The 23,433-nt window shown below is 39.9% G+C and overlaps 1 protein-coding gene across 3 annotated transcripts in view; it reads left to right on the top strand.

Moving 5' to 3' along the window:
* Positions 1-65: 65 nt before the first annotated feature.
* The window catches only part of ANXA5 (annexin A5), a 31,672-nt gene continuing 8,304 nt past the window's right edge, over positions 66-23,433 (top strand). Inside the window, exons 1-9 of one of the 3 annotated variants that reach the window (XM_032633388.1) lie at positions 66-186; positions 372-419; positions 580-741; positions 13,920-14,004; positions 15,306-15,400; positions 16,573-16,686; positions 18,656-18,746; positions 21,534-21,613; positions 22,049-22,105. In XM_032633388.1, coding sequence (XP_032489279.1) covers positions 13,992-14,004; positions 15,306-15,400; positions 16,573-16,686; positions 18,656-18,746; positions 21,534-21,613; positions 22,049-22,105 — 450 coding nt within the window. In that variant the 5' untranslated portion in view covers positions 66-186; positions 372-419; positions 580-741; positions 13,920-13,991. Of the gene's footprint in view, positions 187-371; positions 420-579; positions 742-6,665; positions 6,798-13,919; positions 14,005-15,305; positions 15,401-16,572; positions 16,687-18,655; positions 18,747-21,533; positions 21,614-22,048; positions 22,106-23,433 lie in introns of those variants that run through there. The other 2 variants (XM_032633387.1, XM_032633390.1) reach the window with 2 other exon arrangements.

Here is a 23,433-nt window from a genome sequence, read left to right on the forward strand (position 1 = left end):
ACGCAGGCGCACTGAAGCCCGGGCAGGGGCGTGTCGGAGGCGCGCAGGGATGGGCCGGCGGGGGCGGGGCGGGGCCGATGCCGTTTCCGTTGCCTGGAACCCGCAGAAAGCAGCTGCCTGGAGCGTTCTCTGCCCGTGTCTCTGCCCGTCCTCTGCATCGCCACTCTCCCGGAGGTTCAGGTCTGGGTGAGTGAGAGCTCGCCTAGCCCGCCGAGGGCAGCGGGGGCGCCGGGGTGGCGCGGACGCTCGGCGGAGGGCTGTCCCGGGAGTTGCGGAGAGGGCGGGTCTGCGGCGGCGCCCGGGGGGCTGTCTGGACGCCGCGGCGGCGAAGTCCCGCTCGCTGAACCCGCCATCTCTCTCTTCTCTTGCAGTCCTGCATCAGTCACCTTCTCCTGACCTGGGCAGTCGCCATGGCACAGGTAACGCCGTGCGCCCCCGCGCAGCGCTCGGATTTACCAACTTTGTAAACTGTTCAGGAGTTCTAGAATTTGTTGGAAAGCCAGAAGAGTTTAGGAGTAAACTGAATCTGCCTTCGGGAATTTCTTACACTTTCTGTTTCCCCTTTGTTCCCCTTCCTAGGGAGCGCCCGCCCGAACCTGCTCCCACCTGGCGCTGCAGCGCAGCGGGCGCAGCCGCTGGTGACGTGGCCGGATTTGGGGGGCGCTTCCTCTTCGTGAGTGAATGTGTAAAAGGGAGCCTTCCTAAAAATCCAGAGAGTGGCTGAAATTAGAGCCAGAGCAAGTACAACTCCTTGTGGTCTTGTGAAGCGAACGCATGTCTTTTTTTCTTTTCTTGGCTTTATTTATTTATTTCGCCAAGTTTCCTGTATTTGAACACTATGAGTGGGCGTTGGCTTTTTCCAGTAGAGTTGTAGTGGAGCTTTCTCTAGTCGCTCAACCCAATTTAACTAAAAGGAACTTTTCGTCGTTGGCACAGAATTTTTTTCCCCCCCAAGCAAAAAGATTAAACCGAAGAGCTGCTTTTCCTAAGTAACGAACTCGCGGAACGAGGTTATGAATTGAATCTGCCTTGGGACTGTTTCAGAATTTGATTACCTAATAACGGCTTTCTTTGCTGTTCTTAACATTTATCAAAAATGTAGGGAAGAGAAAATCATTTAATTTGTATAGCACTCTTTAAAAATTGACCGTGTTGTACAATCTTTTGTGAATAAAATATCGGTGCTTACGACAGCTCCACCCCGAAACTAATTTTACAAGATCTCATCGATCTAACTGGCTTGTCAGAGTCCAGAAACTTTTTTTAAACAAGTGGTTCAACTCAAACAATGCCCTCTTTCATGTATAGTTCACTTAAAAAAAAATCAGATTGACTTATCAAAATTGAATAAGGTTTCATGATCCTTTCCAAGACAAGATGGGAGGATTAAGAGGAGTTGGTAATTTTATTAAATTTATACAGTACTTCCATTCTTACTTCCTTTTTTGCACTTAAGAAGTGTTACAAAAAACCAAGTCTCATATTACTTCAAGTGGAAACTTCGGTTTAGATTCTTCAACATATAAAGGATACTTTTATATGGAATTAACTTTGCTGAGCATTATTTTTCCAATCTTGATATGCTGGTGTGGTGATGTAAATGATTTCGCAAGCATTAAAGAATAATTCTCTTTATCCTAGCTCTTTTGGCTGTTTCTCTTTTGTAAATTTACCCAGTGATTTCTGAAGTTTTTCAGTCAGTTCCTTTAATTATGTAGACTCTACCCAAGATAGCATAAGTGAACACATTTCCCCAAATGTGGACATTGATAATTTCAAAGGATGAAAATAGTGTAAAAGCCCTTATATATACAAAACCTGGGAGAATGGTGGCTTGTATTATAGAATTTTGTACATGACCTCTATTACAATATAACCAGGACTGTTTTCTATCCAAGGCACAGTTTTTAGTTATCATAAAAGTTACAAGTAATATTAAGAAAGATAGTGTTGAATTTTACACTAGCTTTGTTATTAGTTATCCTTGGAAACCATGGAAGTAAAACATTTTGTTAAATATTTAATATTAAGATGAAGTTTTGTTGGCTTTATACTTACATTTGATGGTGTGCAGAATGCCTACATTATGGAATTGCACTTTTACTGTCTAAAATTTCCTTTGGACCCCAGTGTAAGCTGAAGTAATTCAGTGTTGGGTTTCAAACAGTTTCCATGGTAGTACCTTTTGTTGACGTGCGGTATGGGCTTCCACTCTCTGGCCATCTGTAGAGTAATGGCATCATGGCTGAGTCTTAGAGGTGCACATTCTGGCAATTTAAAATATGTTGTTAAATATTAATGTCTTTTATTTAATGAAAAGTGAAAATATAGCCTCCCACAACAGTGATTCTTCATGTTTATGAGCTACATCTTCCATACCAGTGGTTTTCTCTTCTTACTTAACATTGGGACCACCCTGCAGATAACAGTTTGCAGATATCCAGGAATCAATTATCGCATATGTAGATCACGGGCACGACTGTCTTATTACAAATTTGATGGATCTTTGACAGATACATTGGAGTTTCTTTTTTAATGTAAACAAATATTATTAGGTATATTTTACACTCTTAAGAATATTTATATTAATATATTTATAAGTAAATTATACATTATATTGTAATGAATGTACTTCATGTCAATGCTGCTCTTTTTAAAAATTTTTTTAAATTTATTTTTTGGCTGCGTTGGGTCTTCGTTGCTGCGCACCGCACTTTCTTTAGTTGTGGCAAGCGGGGGCTACTCTTCATTGCGGTGCGTGGGCTCTAGGCACGCGGGCTTCAGTAGTTGTGGCATGTGGGCTCAGTAGTTGTGGCTCGCGGGCTCTAGAGCACAGGCTCAGTAGTTATGGCGCACGGACTTAGTTGCTCTGCGGCATGTGGGATCTTCCCGGGCCAGGGATTGAACTGTGTCCTCTGCATTGGCAGGCAGATTCTTAACCTGCCTGGCAATACTGGGCAAATATTGGGAACAACATAAAAAGTGACTTATCATGTTAGGTAAATACATTCAGAGTTGGAGGCATTTGTTGGGTACCACTACTTGAGCTCTGCCCTTCTTCTGGTCCTAATTCTTATCCGTTAGTATTGAAATATGTGGGATTCAACCAGTTAACGGTTATTTGGAGAGAAATAGTCTAACTTGAGGCTTCCCAGTTTTTCTCAAAGAGAGCACACTGGTTAACTCTATCTTCTCCATGACATACAAGAATATAAATTACAGATATAGCTGCATGTAAACAGTCCCTGGACAGTACTTTTTTTTATAGGTTTGAAACTATTCATTTGAATGGTTTTATATTTATCTGGTTTGAAACCACAGCATCCATGTTATTTTAGCATAAAAGGCTAAATGAGTAATAAATTATTATGATTATTGGATCAGTAACAAAATCTACTATGTTAAATTTGGGTACAAGCTAGTTGAATATATTTACTAAGGAATAGCCAAAGAGCTGTTAAAATTGCCTGAGTTATCTATATATAGTAAATATTTTTGAATCCCTTCATCTTTTTTCTCTCAACAATCAACTTCTGTTTATGTAAGTGTGAATTTTTCATTAGGTTTTAGGGTCATTTCTTTAATCTGACTTACAGTATTTTGGGTTGGATTTCTTAAATAGGCTTCTGACCTATTTCTCTCCTATAGCTTTACTTGCTTACACAGGTTTGTTTTTTTTAAATCTAAGTATTTAGCTACAGCCAAATTATTTCATAGATATTCTAATTTATTTAAGTATTTGAAAGTACATTGTGTAGTTCTGTGTTCTTTGGTTTGGAAAAATCAAGAGTTGGCTATATTTCGTAGACAAATGATCCATTTAATACATTTTAATTCAATTTAAGGCTTTTATGTCTTTAATTTTCTTTAGGATAATGAAACTTTAAAAAGTTACATTTTGGGCAGTCTGAACTTTGTTTAATTTATAGTGTTGTTTACAAAGAGTTAATGTATTCAGGGCATCAGGAATGTCATGAAGCAAAAGCAGGGTGCATAATTTTTGACTAGAAACTTCATGACCCATCATAGCTATCAGCCTGGTACATATTTAAACTGTACAAAATTTGAAGAGAAATTTTTTTGGTTGGCTTGAAATCATTGCACTATGATAATTTACAAGGGCCCTGAGCAAGCAGGATGAATATAAATAAGGAAATTTGAGATGAGGTTCATTCCAGAGGAGTTGACTGGAGGTTGAGTGCATCTTTTCATGCCATTCACTTTCAGGCCAAATCTCTCTGTAGTGATTCCCTTGGGGGTCTTAGATCAGGTTACCTGTTTACCCATGGCCTGTGCGGCTTTGGGTTAGTCTTTCTCAGTTCCTGATTCCTTGACTATGGTCTTCATTTTGGATGCCGAGAGAGAAGTACGTCGCAAGCTGCTTGGCTGCTTTGCAAGCCGCTGAGCAATTCATTGGTGTTTAGTAAACCTTATTCTCTTATCTTGAGCTAGTGCCCCTCGGACACAGTCGGCAGGTTAGTCTGAGGTCCAGTACTGAAATAAATTTTATTCGTATAACCTGTATACTATTCTAAAACTTCACAAATATATCAGTTGATTTTGTTTGTTTGTTTACCAAATGAGTGCTCCTAAGACCTTTTCTTTGTGTTTTATGGACCCATCTTTCAGTTTATTGGTTTGTATAATATGTACATCTGTAAGCAACTGATTAATTGAAAGGAATACATATTCCGGTTGGTATCATTTTCTTTGGACTCCAGTTCCTAACTGTTCTCTTTACTTTGTCATTCATGCATACATTCATGAATGTTTGAAGCTTTTGAGTTCCTACTATGTGTCAGGTATTATTAGACATGGGAAATAAAAAGGGAAATGGAGCTAAGATTTATTGATACAACAGGTGCATTGCCAAGTCCTTTTTATGCATTATTTAGTGCTCATAATACAGTTTTGGAAATAAATATTACTAGTTCAGTTTCACAGAAGAGGAAATTGAGGTAACTTAGCCGATGTTAGTCATATGGGACAAAGGAAGAAAGGCATGATATGTAGAGGCAACAGGAGCAAAACTACACGCTTGCGGGTGTAAAGGAGTTTGGCAGGGCCAGGAGCTGCAGGCAGTCTGGTCTTGCTGGCGTGAAACTGCAGGCAGTTGGGGAGATGGAGCCCTGCCTCGGAAAGGGGAGCCGGAGCTAAAGAAATATGAGCCATTTCGTAGGTAATGGAGAGCTACCATAGAGTCATTAGTTGGAGTATGCCATGGTCAGATTTGTATGTAACAAAGATAGCCCCGGGGCCAATGTGATACTGTGCTTCTGGGGGCTGCAGAGGCGGGATGGTGGTGTGGGAGTTGAGGAGGGGAGAGGGGAGCGGGACATTGGAAGACTACTTGGGCATCTGTTGCTGGAATCCCGGTGAATCTTAAGGGCTTAGACTAGGCAGTAGCTGGGACTTTAGATAGGAGGGGACTGTAGGAGAGAGTGGGCAAATTGGATGCATGAGTGAGTGGGAGTTGGTGAAGGGCCAGGTTAAGGTAAAGATGAGCGGCTTCCTTGATGGAGTGGTTTATTTTTTTCTTTGAGAAAGGAATGCAGGTTGGAGGTGGGAGAAAAGCAGAGTTAGTAGATTTGTTGAATTTGAGTTCTTTATAAAACATTTAGGTGGTGCTGTCTAGTACACAGCAGGGTGTATGTGGTCTTTAAATCTATTTTCATCTCTATAGGTCATCCATTTGATTATGTATTATTTATCTCTTCCTACAACTAAAGATTTGAAGCTGACTTATTTCCTCCCTTTGTCTAGGACCAGCCAAGTTCATTAGATTTCTGTCTCTCGTTTAGATGCAAAAGGAAGTAAAGTTGTGAATCGATGCACACTCTTCTCTAATATGAGAAATCTGTAAACTTGATTGTTTTCTGAAGCATCGATGTGAATGAATTGGTTAGTGAAATAGCTTTTCACGTGCTGTGTGCAAAATGGCCAATTCAACAACTAGGTAAAATAGCCCCTTCTTCGGAGGTTAATACATTTGCCCGCTTTACCGACTCAAAGGTATCACCATTATTCACGGACAGTTAAACTTTCCACTTTATTAGTATTTGCCAAGGGAAGGCATTCTTATACTAGCAGGGAGGTAGCCATAGGAGCATTAAAGAAACACGACAAAAATCTAAATAATGTTGACAAAACCTTTATTAAGTTACTAAAAACTTTTCTACCACTGTGCACATAATGTAAACTATTTTATAGTGATGCTTTTTTCCCTTACATCTGACTTTGAGAGGTCAAAGGTAGTTGGATGATTAGACAAAATGGAAAGAAGCAAAAATAAGGAGGATGAAAGGGAAAGGAAGTTATGTGAAAGTTAGCAAAAGTTATAGACCAGTTTGAATTTGAGGCTTTGAACTATAATTTTCACCTCTTTTGATGGGATTGAGCAACAGTGATGATTAGGACTTGAGATCTTATTTCTGACGCCTCATGGTATGTGTTTGTGCCCCTCGGTCCTCTTGGAGGTTCTAGTTTTTTCTGATATTTAATTTACTTTGCATCTCAAATCACAATCGTGTTTCCCTGGCTTTTTCCTCCTTTCTTGCTCATCTCATTTCTTTCCTAGCACAGTGATTTTCAATTTTTTTTTTCTTTGCTGATCAGTGGGACCCATCATCAAAGGAAATATTAATGGGCCTGTTCTGTATTGTGTCCGTCAGATAAGACCTGAAGTGCTCTGACTGGAGAAGGAAGGCAGAACTCTGCCCTTGGCCTCCCCACCCAGCCCTTTCTTGGGGGAGGGGGGGAAGGCTTTTTGCAAAACCTGAGCCTCAGAAGAACCATAGGTAAAAACCATTGTACAATGGCCATCATCAAAAAATCTAGAAACAATAAATGCTGGAGAGGGTGTGGAGAAAAGGGAACGCTCTTGCACTGGTGGTGGGAATGTGAATTGGTACAGTCACTATGGAGAACAGTATGGAGGTTCCTTAAAAAATTACAAATAGAACTACCATATGACCCAGCAATCCCATTACTGGGGATATACCCTGAGAAAACCATAATTCAAAAAGAGTCATGTACCACAATGTTCATTGCAGCTCTATTTACAATAGCCAGGAGTTGGAAGCAACCTAAGTGTCCATCATCAGATGAATGGATAAAGAAGATGTGGCACATATATACAATGGAATATTACTCAGCCATAAAAAGAAACGAAATTGAGTTATTTGTAGTGAGGTGGATGGACCTAGAGTCTGTCATACAGAGTGAAGTAAGTCAGAAAGAGAAAGACAAATACCGTATGCTAACACATATATATGAAATCTAAGAAAAAAAAATGTCATGAAGTACCTAGGGCTAAGACGGGAATAAAGACACAGACCTACTAGAGAATGGACTTGAGGATACGAGGAGGGAGAAGGGTAAGGTAGGACAAAGTGAGAGAGTGGCATGGACATATATACACTACCAAACATAAGGTAGATAGCTAGTGGGAAGCAGCCGCATAGCACAGGGAGATCAGCTCGGTGCTTTGTGACCACCTGGAGGGGTGGGATAGGGAGGGTGGGAGGGAGGGAGATGCAAGAGGTAAGAGATATGGGGACATATGTATATGTATAACTGATTCACTTTGTTATAAAGCAGAGACTAACACACCATTGTGAAGCAATTATACTCCAATAAAGATGTAAAAAAAATAACAATAATAAACGCTTTACATGTTAATATTAAAAAAAAAAAACCATTGTACAGCTGCTCAACTGTAGTGTTTTGCTTAATGATTTCTGGCTCTTAGTTAGTAGTATGTGGAATGGTGGGTAGCTGTTTAGGTGTTGATTTTATTGAACTGGATGACAAATTTAAAGAGGGTTTAGTTCTCCTCTTAAAATGTTCCAGACCAGGTAATGTTTTCTCATCTTTAAATTTGAAGTGTTATTTCTGTATTATTTTCCTGTGCATTTAAATTCTGTGTCTAGAAAAGCAGCTCTTCACTTGTGTTTTGGTTTAATTTTATTTGTTTTATTTTGGCATAACTAGTCTTTGCAGGCAAAGAACTTTTTCATTTAAAGCAAACAAGTGAAAAAAGCCAACAAAATTATAGAGCTAAAAGAATGGATAATTTTGAAGTTGAGAGTTAACAGACCGAATTATATGTTTTGGCCACGTACTGTCTGAGCATATATAATAATTCCCTTGGTACGGCTCTGGTGGCAGAGGATTGAGGTAAATGAGGGTGAACTGAGGATGGGTGAAGGGAACAGTAGCTACTTACGGTTAGAATTCACCTGAGGAAGGTGTACTTGTTGAACACCTTGAGGCCGGTGGCAAAGATGGGAAGCAGGGGAAGCCCTCTCTGTGAGTCATGTAGAGTCCCATTTGCCCAGTGTAGATGGTTTTGTGTGGGTGGGGATGGAGCTTGGACAGGATGTCCAAACAAGGGTTCTTTCTGTGTGAGTCATGTCCTGTGGTTCACATCTGCTCCCTTACTACCGCTACATGGCTTTGCCAGCTTTCACAATGACTGATCAAATGGAAATGTAGCAAGAGTGTTTCCCAATCTTTAGAAAGCTCTCAAATACACAACCAGCAGTTATGTCTTCTTCGCAGTAACTGAGACTCAAGGATACTTCTCTTTTTTCCATTGTTCACCTCATTTCCTTCAGGCTCAGGGGTCAGATGTCTCTTCTCTTTAAGGCAAATTCCTCCTGTCTCCTCTGTTCTTAACCTTTTCGCTGTTTTTCTATCTACTAGAAACTTCTTCAGAGCCTATAAGCTGGAAAAAGTATTTTTAAAGTATGTGTTTTTTTTTACGTATTAAAAAAAAAAAAGCCTGTTTGTAAAATGGGAGTTCACAGAGATGCTCTGCCTCTCACTCTTTAGTGTCCTCCAATCAGACTTTTACCGCCACCAAAGACCTCCTAGTTGCCAAATCCAGTGGACCCTTTTCCATCTTCCCGCTTGATTGCCCTATGGTTCGGGCACTGCCTGTTCTTCCTTTCCTTGGAACATTTTTCTCCTTTGTCTTCCATTCCATCACCTTCTTTGGATTTTCTTTTTGCCTTTGGGGGGCTGTGTAGAGCCCACAGTTGAGAGCCCACAGTCCCATGGCCTGTGTTCAAGTGCCAGCTCTGCTCCTTGCTTGCTTGCTGGTCACCCGGGTGATTCGCCAAACCTTTCTAAGCCCGTGTGTTTCTTTATCTGGAAAATGGGGTTTCACCGAGATGGTCCATGTGAAGCTCTGAGCTCATTGCCGCCCATAGCTGATATTAGCTGCCATTCCGATTGTAGGTGACCTTCCCTCCTCCAGCTCTTCTTTCCATTCCATTAATATTGCCTTTCGTGAAGCCTCCTCCCACAGCTCTAGTTACCACTTATGTGCCCCAGTAACTGACAAGCCTGCTTCTCTTTCAGTATGTGGAGAAGTGCAAAACCAGCCACCCTGTTCCTTATCCAGAAAATGAATCATCCTCAGTGGTCTCCTTCTGCCTTGGCCCTGTTCCTGTCTGCCTTTTCCTTTCCATTTCCACTGCTCCTGACTTAGATTAGGTCCTTTTTATCCTTCTTATGTTTAGTAGTTTCTAAAACAGTCTTTCTGTCTCCACACGTGCACAGTTCTGTCCTTTTGTCTCCACTGCTGCCCTAGTGATGTTACTGTACAGAGTCGACCTTGTTCCTTGTCTGCTTTGCTTAAACGTCCTCCAAGGGCTTCCTTTGCCAGCGGGGTGAAGGCTGCTCTTCTCAGCCTGGCTTCCAGCCGTCCTGGCTCCCCACTGTGACCTTTCCCTTGTTTTTCGATCCAATCTTACTGCTTGTTCCGGTCTGTTGAAATACTTAACCCTTTGTCCAAAGCACCACATTGTTTCCTTCTTCCATGCTTTTAATACGTACTGAAATAGCTGCCTGCCCTTTTCTGCTTTGCTGAGCCAGCCTGGCAAAATTACAGGCACCTTTCAAGACGTTTTGGGGAAGTTTTTCTGATTTCTTTTCTTTCCACTCCTCCTGTCTCAGTCCCTCCTTTATGTGCTCACATTACCCTGAGGAAACCTCTGTGTGTATATACTCTACTGCGCTTGATTACTTACATGCCTATCATTTTCTCTTGACTTAAGAGATCTTAACTTTTTCCTACTGATTAGTACAATACTTGGCAGTGGAAGGCATGCAGAAAATGGCTGTTGAGTGAATAGATAAGCAGACAGGTGAGCTAAGTCATTCAAGTTCTCACAGTGAGAGAACCCATGGTATTTGTTCATGTTTATGATGATATTGATGGTGTCTTCCTCATCGATTTGAAGTGGTCTTACTAAACAGAGAGGAACTGCAGTTTGCCTTGAGAGAAATCACTTTCCTAACCCATACCAATTTTGAAGGGCCGTCTCCTCAAATCTTACCAGTTTCTCTCCCAACCTATGGCTCCTTTTAATGGTGTTGAACCATTTGAAGCTGCCGGTATTCAACCGTTCACTTTCATATGGTCAAGCTATAGAACAAATGGCAGGGAGTTTATTGGCCCTTATTGCATCTGTGCTTTTTAGATAGGGTGGAAATGGAGACTAGCCTGGCTTTGGGTGGATTTCTCAAAGGGTTCTGAACCCACTTCTAATGTGGGGTGTAGTTTCCACACACCAACAGGCAGTTCTCCTGTACCAGATGGGTGTCTTGCTATTCAACTCAGTTCTGCCATTGTCTGCTGGAGATAGCATCAGCTCCCACAGGTTGAGGGCTCAGTTCTGCAAGACCACCCCTCTTCATACTCCCACCCCCATTTCAGACACCAGTTGCAAGGCCAGATGGTCACATCTGATTCTGACTGACTGGCTATAGATCGGAGTTTCCAATGACCCCATCATTGGCTCACAGATCTCAGAGAAACATTTTACTTACTAGATCACTGGTTTATTATAAAAGGACACAACTCAGGATTAGCCAGATGGAAGAGATGCATAGGGCAAGGTGTGTGGGAAGGGGCAGGGAGCTTCAGGGCCCACTCCGAGTGAGCCACTGTCCCTACAACTCCATGTGTTCACCAGCCTGGAAGCTCTCCAAACCGTGTCCTTTTGGATTTTATGGAGGCTTCATTACTTAGGCATGATTGACTAAATCATTGGCCATTGGTGATAGAACTCGATCTCCAGCCCCTCTCTCTTCCCTGAGGTGGGGTTGTGGGTGTGGGACTGAAAGTTCCAACCCTCTAATCGCATGGTTGCTTCCCTGGGCAAGCAGCCCCGAAACCCCCATCCTTAGATGCTTCCCAAAAGTCACCTCATTAACAAAGTCAGGTGTGATTGAAGGGGGTTTGCTACGAATATCAAGCTCTTATCATTATGAAATTTATCACTCTTATCATCCGGGAATTCCAAGGGATTTAGGAGATCTGTGCAGGAAATGGGGACAAAGACCAAATATATATGTCTCTTATTATAAATCACAGTATCGCATTTTCCCACTTAGTAGAATGAAGAGCTCTGGCTTAGTTTCGTGACCTCCCCATGAGATAAGTGAGGCTTCCCTGCCCCTCCTTTTCCTACTTGGCCACAATCTTTTGTTTGGCTGTGGGTGTGGGGGGGTGGCTTGGGGGGATGAAAGCTGCTACCAGTCAACACTCTGGGGCTGGGAGATGAAACTGGGAAAAAACACCTCTTCTCTTGGATTGTATGCTTTTGGACACATAATTACAACACTAAGGTTTTCCTGTAGGTTCTCTCAAGGCTGACTCTGTTCAGAGGAAAGAAGAGTCTTTCTTCTTTCCTTGAACAAGAGGAGACTATTGTTAAAGAAAAAATTATTCTCGTACTTGTTAAATGGTAAAGAAGACTTTCAAAACTACTGCAGTAAAGGTCATGCGTATTGCAATGGAAGAGAAGAGATTGGGTTCAAGTCCAAGTATAGCAAAGGCAGCTGGGAACTTACAACCAGTGAGCAGGATGAAGGGGGTCAGTGGATGGAAAGTTACTAAGAGGAGACATTAAGGGTAGAGGGATTCTTGCTGAACTGGCCTAATAGGATTCTTGCTTAAGGCAGCCCATGGATTTATACGTCAAAGATGGAGGATGAGGAACTTGAACAGATATTAAGGTTTGCAGGATTCTCTGTAAACTGACTTCAGCAGGATTTGTGCTACAACTGGGCTTGGCAGGCTAGAGACCAGTCCTAGTCAAAAAGTGTGCTCTGAGGAGCCTGTCTGAAGTTTGGTCAAGGAGAGAGTCTGTCTTCTGCAGCCCTGAGTGCTACTTTTTCAGGAGACAGAATGCAGTGCCACTGAAGAGAGGTCTCAGAGCTGACCTCTGGTGCATTGTCCCATGCAAGTTCTTCCCCATGGATATGTCTCTCTGTTGTCTTTTTTTTTTTTTTTTTTTAATGTGATTGGTGTTAAGGTACTGTAGGCAAATGCAGCAGTTGGATGTTAAGGTGGAAGAGAAATTTTTTTCCTTGTAGGTGATTGTGCTTCCATGCATTCATAGTAAAACAGAAGTGATCGTAAACCAGACAAGTCTTCTCAGTCCCCAACCCTTATAGCTGTTTATTTCTCAGTTTTGGATGGAACCTTGACAGGAGTTGTGAGGTACTTCAGGAACATTTATTGGTAAAAATAAATCCTGGGAGCCTCCCTTTATCATAAGATAAAAATTTATGGCTCAGTATTAATAAAGCTCTCTGATTCTAAAGATCTATTGATATTACAAACAGTTTTGGGAGGTATTAAAATATTTGGATGATTAAAAGTACTATATAAAATATGGGATATATCAAAAAAAAAAGAGATTTGAACATCTAAAAAAAAAGTACTATATATGATAACATAAAGTAGGAACTCTTACGTAAAAACAGTGTCTTCTAATATATCTTTAAAAGTTCTAAATTCAGAAATTTGTATTTTTCTGGCACATGAACTACTGAAAATCTTTTCAGGTTTTGCCAGGTTATCTTAAAATCCCTAAATAAGTATAAGGAAACAGGACTAGATTTATTAAGAGCATTGCTTAGAGTTCAGTGCCTAGGGTAAGGCCTCAAGTTTGTTTTTTTTTTTTTTTAACATCTTTATTGGAGTATAATTGCTTTACAATGGTGTGTTAGTTTCTGTTTTATAACAAAGTGAGTCAGCTATACATATACATATATCCCCATATCTCCTCCCTCTTGCGTCTCCCTCCCTCCCACCCTCCCTATCCCACCCCTCTAGGTGGTCACAAAGCACCGAGCTGATCTCCCTGTGCTATGTGGTTGCTTCCCACTAGATAGCATTTTTACTTTTGGTAGTGTATATATGTCCATGCCACTCTCTCACTTCGTCCCAGCTTACCCTTCCCCCTCTCTGTATCCTGAAGTCCATTCTCTAGTAGGTCTGCGACTTTATTCCCGTCTTGCCCCTTGGTTCTTCATGACCACTTCTTTTTTTTTTTTTTTTTAGATTCCATATATATGTGTTAGCATACAGTATTTGTTTTTCTCTTTCTGACTTACTTCACTCTGTATGACAGACTCTAGGTCCATCCACCTCACTACAGATAACTCAGTTTTGTTTCTTTTTATGGCTGAGTAATGTTCCATTGTATATATGTGCCACAGAAGGCCTCAAGTTTTAATGCAGGCTCAGCATGCTCCCAGATCAAAGTGGCGAGAGGCTTAACGGGAATGAAGCCTGCAAGGAAGTGCCCTCCTTGAACCAGGAGGTGCTGGTGGAGCTTGATCACTGGGGGGCGATGCCTGAAGGAAGAGGGCCTTGGAAGCCAGCCTTCCTGCTAATGGTATCGCAGGTAGGCCAGGAGAGCTCGTGCACTGAATTGGTGCACTGCTAATCCACATTGTAATGGTCTGTTTCCCATTTCAAATGGGGTTATATTGATATATCTTATCAAATGATAAGTTTATGTAAAGTCTGAACATGAAGCAGAGCAAGCAGCTTACTGTTTATGTTTATTGTATTAGTCATGCTGTGAATAATATTGCTGTTTTTCCTGTGTCAGGCGCTCAGAGGCACTGTGACTGACTTCCCTGGATTTGATGAGCGGGCCGATGCAGAAACTCTTCGGAAGGCCATGAAAGGCCTGGGTAAATTCAGCCTTCTTTTTGTTCTAAAAAAAAATGTGACATTTGTTTTTCTGAACAAAAAAGTCATTGTTTTACAGTAAGATTAACTTTAGAATATTTTGAGCTGAACATATATAGAGAGAAACATTAAAGGAACAAAAAAAATGACTGACCACCCGTAGTATTTAGCCTCTAGACCAAACAGCAGTTAAATTCAGCCTCTTTGTTTTTTTAGCTTTTCAGCTTTACCCATATGGTAGCTGACTGAGTAAACAGACATTCCTGAGGGTGATCAGCTGTGCAGCCTTTTGCTCTCAGTGTCTAATCAGATATCCAGTTCTATAAGTTTCTTACATCCCACTGTCTTCACTTTCTCAGCTTTCCTTTTTTGCAGTTTAAAAACCTCTCTTCTTGAGGACTTCCACATATAATTAATCCTCCTGTCCTCAGGCTTCTTCTGTACCAGTGTCCACGTGAAGGGATTCATCTTCCTCAAACTTGGCTCTGACCCCATCACTCTCCATTCTGAACATCTTGTGAGATTTCCTGTTGTAGCAGGATCAGGTGCAGGCTTTCTGGCCTTGAAAGGCCTTCCCTGGTATTCCAGCCCACCTTGTCGGTCTCAGCGCACATTACTGCCTGATGTGTCCGCTGATCCATCCATGCCAGGTGATCTGCTACTCAGGAAAGCTCTGTATTTTCCTACTGTTGAGCTTTTCCTGGATTCTAAAAGCCTGTCTTTCTTCCTTACATCACTGCCTGTCAAAATCTTTTCATCCTTCAAGACTGTTTTGGGTGGGTGTCACCTTCTCCATGAAGCTTTCCCCAAAACTGTCTTCCGCTGCCTTTCAGCTACGAGAACCTCCTCTGAACCCCATTTAACACCTGGACCTCTCCTGAGGCCCTTGTCACATTCTGCCTTACCTCACAAAAAAAATATTTGTATTTTTTACCCTAAATTGTTCATAACTTGAAACCAGCGTCTATATCTTTTCTCCTTTCTCAACCCCGTGGAACACGAAACACATCATGCCTTGTGAAGAGCTGTTATTTGAGTAATTACTTGTTGCAAGAAAAGCTAGGTGCACTCAGTTTTTAAAAAGTCAGGAGAATTTTTGCGTCTCCTTCACAATGTGTAGGGGTAGTACATATTGTTGGAAACAATAACATTTGGATATTGTAAATTTTATAGTTTAATAAATTACTTAATAAAATATATTTTATGAGGCAAGGAATTAAAGTGACTAGGGAGCTGGTTACAAAGGTTATCGAGAGAGTGGGCCTGTGGGAGCCGGGATGTAATGGTTGGAACGTAATTGCAGGCACCGATGAGGAGAGCATCCTGACTCTGCTGACATCCCGCAGTAATGCTCAGCGCCAGGAGATCGCTATGGCTTTTAAAACTCTGTTTGGCAGGGTAAGACTGTACTTCATCCCAAGGTGGCATGTGAGAGCAGCTTTCTCTTTTAAGACTAGTTTGAAATCTACTAATATTCTTTTGTAAATATCATGAATCTTATGATTCTGACTTTCCTATTCCTCCTTTTTTCTTTTCTAGTTTGTTTCTTAGTTATCAGCTGTTGGTTAAAACGCTCACTCAACTTATCCTCATATGACTGTTTTTCCTCACTTGACACTGTATAGGTGCCGAAAGATCCCAATGGGGATAACTGCCCTTCTTTCCTTCTGTATTTCCCACTCAGGATTGTTGTATTAGTTTCCAGGTGTAAACCTGTATTGAAATATGTTTTGCTCTGACACAGTCACATTTGGTTCCTTTTGGAGTGATACTTTAATAAATGAGTTTTTAATTCATTGATTTAAATGTTCTTATTTGATTAACAATTCAAAGTAAAAATTAAATTTGTCGCTAAATGAATTAGTACAGACATGAAAAACTTAAATGTAGCTTTATTCTGAAAATTTTTGTTCATTATTTCGAGAAACAAATGCAAAGAAAAAAAAAAGCATGTATTTTAAACACAAATTCTAGTTGCCTGTGTGCTGAAACTGACATGGATGAGAAATACTGCTTTTCTCTTTATAATTATGCAAGTTCCCCAAAATAGCAGCTGTCCTGCAGTAGTCAGGGGCATAGTAATGAACATAATCTATTATGTATGTATTAGAATATCACTAGATATGGAGAGAAAAGAAAACATTGTTTTGTTCAGGTATGATAGGCCAAATTTTGTCCTTTGTAAAAATGCATTATGATATTTTGGGGAAATTATTTTTTTGAGATAGACATGTTTCTCAGAAGAGTATTTTTAAAATATTTTAGGCTTATTTTAAAATATTTTAAAATAAATAGTTTTTATAAAAAACATTCATTTTTTAAAATCTCTGAGATTAAGAAAAACATCTTAAAAACAAGTACCTTGACACATGAGGGGCTTTGCTTTAGGTTAAGGTCAGATGTCAAAAGTACATTATTAAAAGCCACAGGGTGTTGTTTAGCTCATGTGTCTTCTACTTGGAGATAGCAATGGAAAGAATTCATTAGAGCAAAGGGCTATTGTTCATATTTAAGAAGAACCTCCTTAAAATTTCTGCATGGTTAACCAATTTATATTTTCTGTGAGTTAGGACCTTCTGGATGACCTGAAATCAGAACTGACTGGAAAATTTGAAAAATTAATTGTGGCTCTGATGAAACCCTCTCGGCTTTACGATGCCTATGAACTGAAGCATGCTCTTAAGGTGAAAGGATGAGTGCGAGGAATATTCCTGTCATGTGTATAATATTATTTTGTGTTGGTAATTACTTTATGGTATTTTTATTTTTATTTATTTATTTTATTTTATTTATTTATTTATTTATTTTTTGGAACATATAAATCATCACATCAGTCTATTACAGCCATTATAAATGACAATTAGCTGTTCTAACAGCTATTTCTTTTTTTTAATTTTATTTAATTTTTTTTTATACAGCAGGTTATGGTATTTTTATATTAAAACAAATTGAATTATTTCACTGAGGGTTTCTTGAAGGACAAAACTGCGTAGGAGGCAATAAGAAAAGGAAAGAGAAAATGACAAGTGTGTCATTTAGTCTTTTTGTATAGTTAACTCAGTAGTAGTGGGTTTTTAAAATTTTAGTGTATTTTACAGCCTTTTGTACTTTATTTTCATGCTTGTTTTCTAATTTTGAGATATGGTTTTTTTGTTTGTGTTTTTTTTTTGGCGGTACGCGGGCCTCTCACTGTTGTGGCCTCTCCCGTTGCGGAGCACAGGCTCCGGATGCGCAGGCTCAGCGGCCATGGCTCACGGGCCCAGCTGCTCTGTGGCATGTGGGATCTTCCTGGACCGGGGCACGAACCCGAGTCCCCTGCATCGGCAGGTGGACCCTCAACCACTGTGCCACCAGGGAAGCCCTGAGATATGTTTTTAAAATGTTACAGATTAGGTATTTTAGTTTAGAAAGGTGCCTGATTAGGGAACAATAATATTGTTAATCGTTTTAGCATAGAAGATGAAGCTTGGGAGAGAATTTTGAGATAAGAAAGATTTTCTAATACCCTTTCCTTCTTTCCTGTACTTCTAAATACTAAAATGAAGCAGCTGGTAAACTTGATATAATTTCATTGTAGCAAGTAACTAAATGTATATTCCCTTGCCTGGTGTTTGCAATGTTGTATAAATGTGATTACATTGAATCATTTGTTTAGACTTATGGGACAGGGAATAACTCAGTCACTAGTAGTTAGGTTTTGAATGGACAAACTGAAATTAACAACAAGGAGATGATGTAGCTCAGGTGGAGGGAGGAGAGGGTTTATCAAGTTAGGAACCTTTCTGTTCTTCTTCATTTTCCTACAATGATTCTTTGGAATAAATAAAATCTTAGGTTATTGGAAATGGGCATTTTTGCAGCCTTCTGAAATATTAGCAGTAGCTAAAATTCTGCCCGAGCGTAAACCTAGTTCTTTCAGTGTTTGATTTTTTGGTAAAGCAACAAAAATATAAGGAAATTAAGGCTTAAATATGCTATCTTTTAAAATTAAGTTCAGCTATGTCATTGCTTGTATCTTCTAATTTAGTAGTATAGATATGACTTATAATCAGAAAAAGGAAAACCAACTACAATTATTTCTTAAAAATCCAGAAAGCAAGTCCCAATTCCTTTATGCCGATCCAATAACCGATTCCTAATAACCAAGCCATGCTATATTTATTTTTACCTGTGTTGCAGAATTTCCCTGTGATCCATAGAGAACTTAATTTGAGGGCAGGGTTGTTTATGTTTTGAGGTACATATTGTTTAAGTATCAGTGTTTTTCCATGTAAATTTATGTGAAGTTTTCATTTTTACTATTTCAGCCTTTTTATTATTTCCTGTTTCATTAAAATGTTTCCCTTTAAAACTATTTAGAATTAAACTGATAAAATTACAAATTTATGTAATCTGTTATATGTCATATATGTAGACACATTCATACAATAAACATTTTTTTCATTAGGCAAAAAAGGATAAAATTGTCTTTGGAAAGAAAACTAATTTGAAATTTCGTATTTCTATAACTAATAGAACTCATATAGAAAGTGAACGTTATGTTGGATAATATAACATATTTATGCAGTGGGATAACATCTGTTCCAGGAAAATCACTTTCTTTTTAATCTTATTAACATGTTTTTTTTCTATTAAAAATAAATCTCCAAACAGGGAGCTGGGACAAATGAAAAAGTCCTGACAGAAATTATTGCTTCAAGGACACCTGAAGAACTGAGAGCCATAAAGCAAGTTTATGAAGAAGGTAACTGTTTCGAATTACATCTCCCTTCACTTCCGCTGTCACTTTGTCATTTCTCTAAAGTGAATGGAGTTCTTTGGAGTTATAGGAGGGCAGGCCATACGTGATTTCTGGATGAGTGAAGGAATGAGTAAACAAATAAGCAACCATTCAAGCTAGTTTCTCTTTCAGTAGGGAAGAGACTGCCTTTTTCTATACCTATAACTACTTTAGTATTTGTAAGAAACTTCTGTTGAGGATAGGACCTTACTTTTCATATAGGATTTAACAGTCAGTGTTGGGATATACAGGTTGTCTCTTTCACATTAAGTTTAAGATGTAAGTGGTTTTTCTTCCTTAAAAATTTCAGTTTTATGTTGGTAGAAGTTAAGAATTACTAAAAAGGAAAAGAAACCTTGTCCAAATCAGAGTCAATAATGTCTGAGTAAATGTATGACATTCTAGCTAAGGGGTAGTGCTTGACTACTCTGCATTTTGACTTTCTTTTTGGTGTCTTTTCTTTTGGATTTTTAAAATTTCTTTGCGTGAAAAAAAACCTATATTTTCAATCTGAAGCATGTCCTGTTAATGGAACCAAGAAAATGTAATAAAAAGTAAAGTAGGGAATTCTTTTCTCATCAGATTTTTCTGTAAAAGACTGCTCTCTGCGTGACTTAGGAGGATCAGACTGTCCAGATTGTCAGCTCAGTCAACAGACCTCCAAGCCTAGTGCCTGCAGCTAGGAAAATGGGTCCCTATCTTGGCATTAGTTGGTTAATCTTAGAAATGTACCGTGTAACCCAGCAAGTTAGAATGGTGTGAAATTTATGGCCACTATAACAATACCTTTTTTTTTTTTTTTGCGGTACCCCGGGCCTCTCGCTGTTGTGGCCTCTCCCGTTGCGGAGCACAGGCTCCGGACACGCAGGCCCAGCGGCCATGGCTCACAGGCCAGCCTGCCTCCATGGCATGTGGGATCTTTCTGGACCGGGGCACGAACCCGTTGTCCCCCGCATCAGCAGGCGGACTCTGAACCACTGCGGCCACCAGGGGAGCCCAACAATTACCTTTTGAAGCGCTGGAATCTTTCTTTCCTGCTCCTCTTTTTGTAGTTTGGATAGGACCCCAACCACTAAGGCAGAGGTGCTACATGTATCTCAGCTGCAGGTGATCACGCTTGAGTCTTTACCTGATACAATATTCACATATCTCCTTCTGGGGTTGTTGACATTGATGAATGAGGCTTTGTGCTGCCGGGTGACAGATGGGGTGCCACAAGAGGTATAGTAACTGTGTGTGGTCCACCCAGTCAGCCGTGCTATTGTACACTTGCTATGTGTCCAGCAGCGTACTGGCTGTCATGAATGATGCAGAAGATGCACTTGACAAAGCTCCTGTCCTCAAGGAGTTTGCAGTCTATTTAGGGATGACATGACTTAGAAAAAGCTGCAAGAGTTACAGGATAGTAAAATTCAAACATCGAACATGTTTAATGAAAGAATTCATTTAGAGAAGAGAGGTCATTTTGGCTTTGGATGTAAGGAGAGGCTTCTTCACAGTGCAGTCAGACACTGAGCCAGGGTTTCAAGACTAGGTAGGTTTCGAGTGGGTGAAGAAGGCATTTTTGGTCAAGGTCCACCCACTGTCTGCCATGGCATGGAGACCAGTTTGACAAAAGTATACTGAGGGAACAAAGAGAATGTGACTGTAGTGGAGGGAATGTGCATGTCCATTGTGGAGATAAACTGAATAAGTGCAGTTAGACTCTGTTACAGATGGTTTTGTATGACTGGATTAGAAGTTTGGACTTGGTTCAAAAGCATTGTAAGCTCCTGAATGGATAGTAGAGTATTAAAGGGACAATTGAGGTCGGGAAGAAGGTTTGAATTAGGAGGCTGATGAGGTAGCTGTGTTGGGAGAGGTAAGCTGGGCAGTTATGGCTCAGCCTAGGCTGGTGGGAGGTATGAGGCGAATCAGAGGAGAAATATAAATGGATTTGATGGTTGATTATATATAGGTGTTGGAGTAGAGGAAGGAATAAAAAATTCCTTCAGGGTTTTGTATTTGAGCAACTGATTGAAATAGATATGTATCTCTTTTGTATCTTTAGAAGTGTCAGACTTTTAAACTTTGTCTCCTTTCAAATAATGATGAAATGTTTAAATGCCTTAGAGTAATACCTCCTTTCCTTCAATGGCAGCTGGTTGTGAGACGGTGAAAAGTGCCTGTAGACTCTTGTAGATCCTGGTTTTCCCCTTTGCTGTGGCTTTATGTCTGTCGAATAGCTGGGAATGGAGGGGAGAAGGGCATATTTTAAAATATCACTGCTGTCTCTCAGAGTTAACTTTACTTGTTGCAGAGGAAAAATATCTTATTAGGAGAAGGGATGGCCATGCCCCAAAGGAAAAAAAAACTCAGAATATTTGAGAGTGGAAGACCTTTCGAGATGAATCATGTAAAACGTTTGAAAGAAAGTGAAACAAGTTTAAAATAAGATTGATTGTATTTTAGAGACTTTCCAGTACCATCATGTATCTGATTAATAACAGATAATAACTGCGTTGGTTGAGAGCATTTCTAAATGGCCGAGTCATGATTTAGGTTTGAACTGTGTGCTTTTGGGAGACTTTAATTTCTTTTCTTCCAGCCACTCACCACTTAAAACATTTGCCTTCAGTCTTCAGAGAAGCATGAACTATTATGCTAATCAAATATTTCTTCCTTTATATCTCTTCCATTTGATTAATGGGGCAAGATATCCTTTTCTAGTTGAAAGAAGCTGTAAATAAGTGTGAAATTATTCTGTTGCAGAATATGGCTCGAGCCTGGAAGATGATGTGGTGGGGGACACTTCAGGGTACTACCAGAGGATGTTGGTGGTCCTCCTTCAGGTATTGGGTGGAGGCTCTTTGTGGTTTAAAAACCCTGAAGCCGGACTGGTCTGAATCTAGTTAAGTCAAGTCACTTAAAATTCTTTTATTTATTTCTGGTACTTGCTTGATTCTGGCTGTGAGGTGCCAGTGTGTGTTTGTGTTTCAGAATATCTGACCTGAACTCGTAATAGCTAACTCATAGTTTTTTGTTTTTTTATTTTGGATATCACTGTCCTCTTTTATTCATAGATTTTAAAATCAAGAGGGTCAGGTTGGTTTTGGACAGTGTTTGTGTGATAATGTAAAAATATTGTAGGATTGATAAGATCTTAATTAATGCTTATAATTCCTAAGAGAAAAAGCTTTATGTGCATAACCATTAGGTGGAACCGTTTTTTCTTTAGAACAAAAATACTCATGTAATGCAATAACATAACATATTATCTCTTCTAGGCTAATAGAGACCCTGATGCTGGAATTGATGAAGCACAGGTTGAACAAGATGCTCAGGTGAGTGAGACTTAATCTGTGATGACTTTATTATGACATAAATGAAAAAAGAATCCATGCTAATGGCAAATCATAATATGTGTGATAGCATCTAAAAATAGTCTAACGGGTCGTTTACAAATCATAAGACCCATGTAAGTAGATGGCCAACAAAATGTTTTATCCCAAGGCTGAAATGAAATAAAATAAATTACATGTAAATAATGAGTTCCACCTGGATATGTTATTTTCCTTTAGACTATGGGACATTCTCAAAATAGAGAATTTTACAAGAAAACCAGGTGTTACGGATTCCACTGCCAATGTGGCAGTCTCTTCGTAGAAAAGGATAAAGAAGAAAAAATACTTTAGTGGTAAATGGTGTTTTATTACATAATAGATGACACGTTATTGTAGAATTTGAAAATTCCTCCACCTTTCCTTTGATAGACTTCTAAACAGGATTGTTCTTTTGTCAGTTGCTCTTTAGTCACTCCCTAATGAAATTTTGTACTTAAGTGGCTTTTAAATTCCATTATCGTCTCAGTATGGTTTATAAAGTAGTCAAATGTAGAAATAAGTGTTAGGAAAATTTGAAACTGGACCTGAAAACTGGAAAAATGGTAATAAAGGAATTACTTGGGTTCCTAGAATCACGTATCGTAGTCCGGTCTCTCATAGGCATACCTTGGAGATGTTGTGGGTTTGGTTCTAGACCACTACACTAAAGTGACTATCACAGTAAAGCAGTTACGTGAATTACTTTGGTTTCCCAGTGCATATAGAAGTTATGTTTACACTATAACTTCAGTAACTGTGCAATAGCATTATATCTAAAAAACAGTTGTACGTCCCTTAAATAATTCCTCTTCCGGGGTCAGTCCTCAATTAGCTGCTTTTCAGGTCTCCCGGCCTGACCCCCAGGTGTGTGTCAGGTGCTCCTTACAGGGGAGACTATAGCACTCTCAAGCTTCCTGCCACAGTTCTTGCCACCTAATATGGAAGCTGCCTATTTACTTGAACTGACCACCCAGGGCACTCTGAGCTGTCAGTTCAATCTGTATCCTTTGCCCCTAGCATATGGTTAGGCACTTAGTAATTATGAGTTGCTGACGAGTGACCCAGTGCATAACTCTGACATAGAGTGGGATCATTTCTGTTTTCTAGATAAGGAAACTGAAGCTCAGGGGTTTGAGAAACAAGCTTATGGCCCCCACTGAGTGGGAATGGAGCTGGAATTTCCACCTGGGCCCATCTGACCCCAAAGCCCTTCCTCTTTCACTAGACAACAGTCTTGCGGTTCTTACCCATTAGCTCCTTTCTCTCCTTTCCGCTACTGTAAAACCAGG

This window comes from Phocoena sinus, chromosome 5 (genome assembly GCF_008692025.1).
Source record: "Phocoena sinus isolate mPhoSin1 chromosome 5, mPhoSin1.pri, whole genome shotgun sequence".
NCBI lineage: Eukaryota > Metazoa > Chordata > Mammalia > Artiodactyla > Phocoenidae > Phocoena > Phocoena sinus.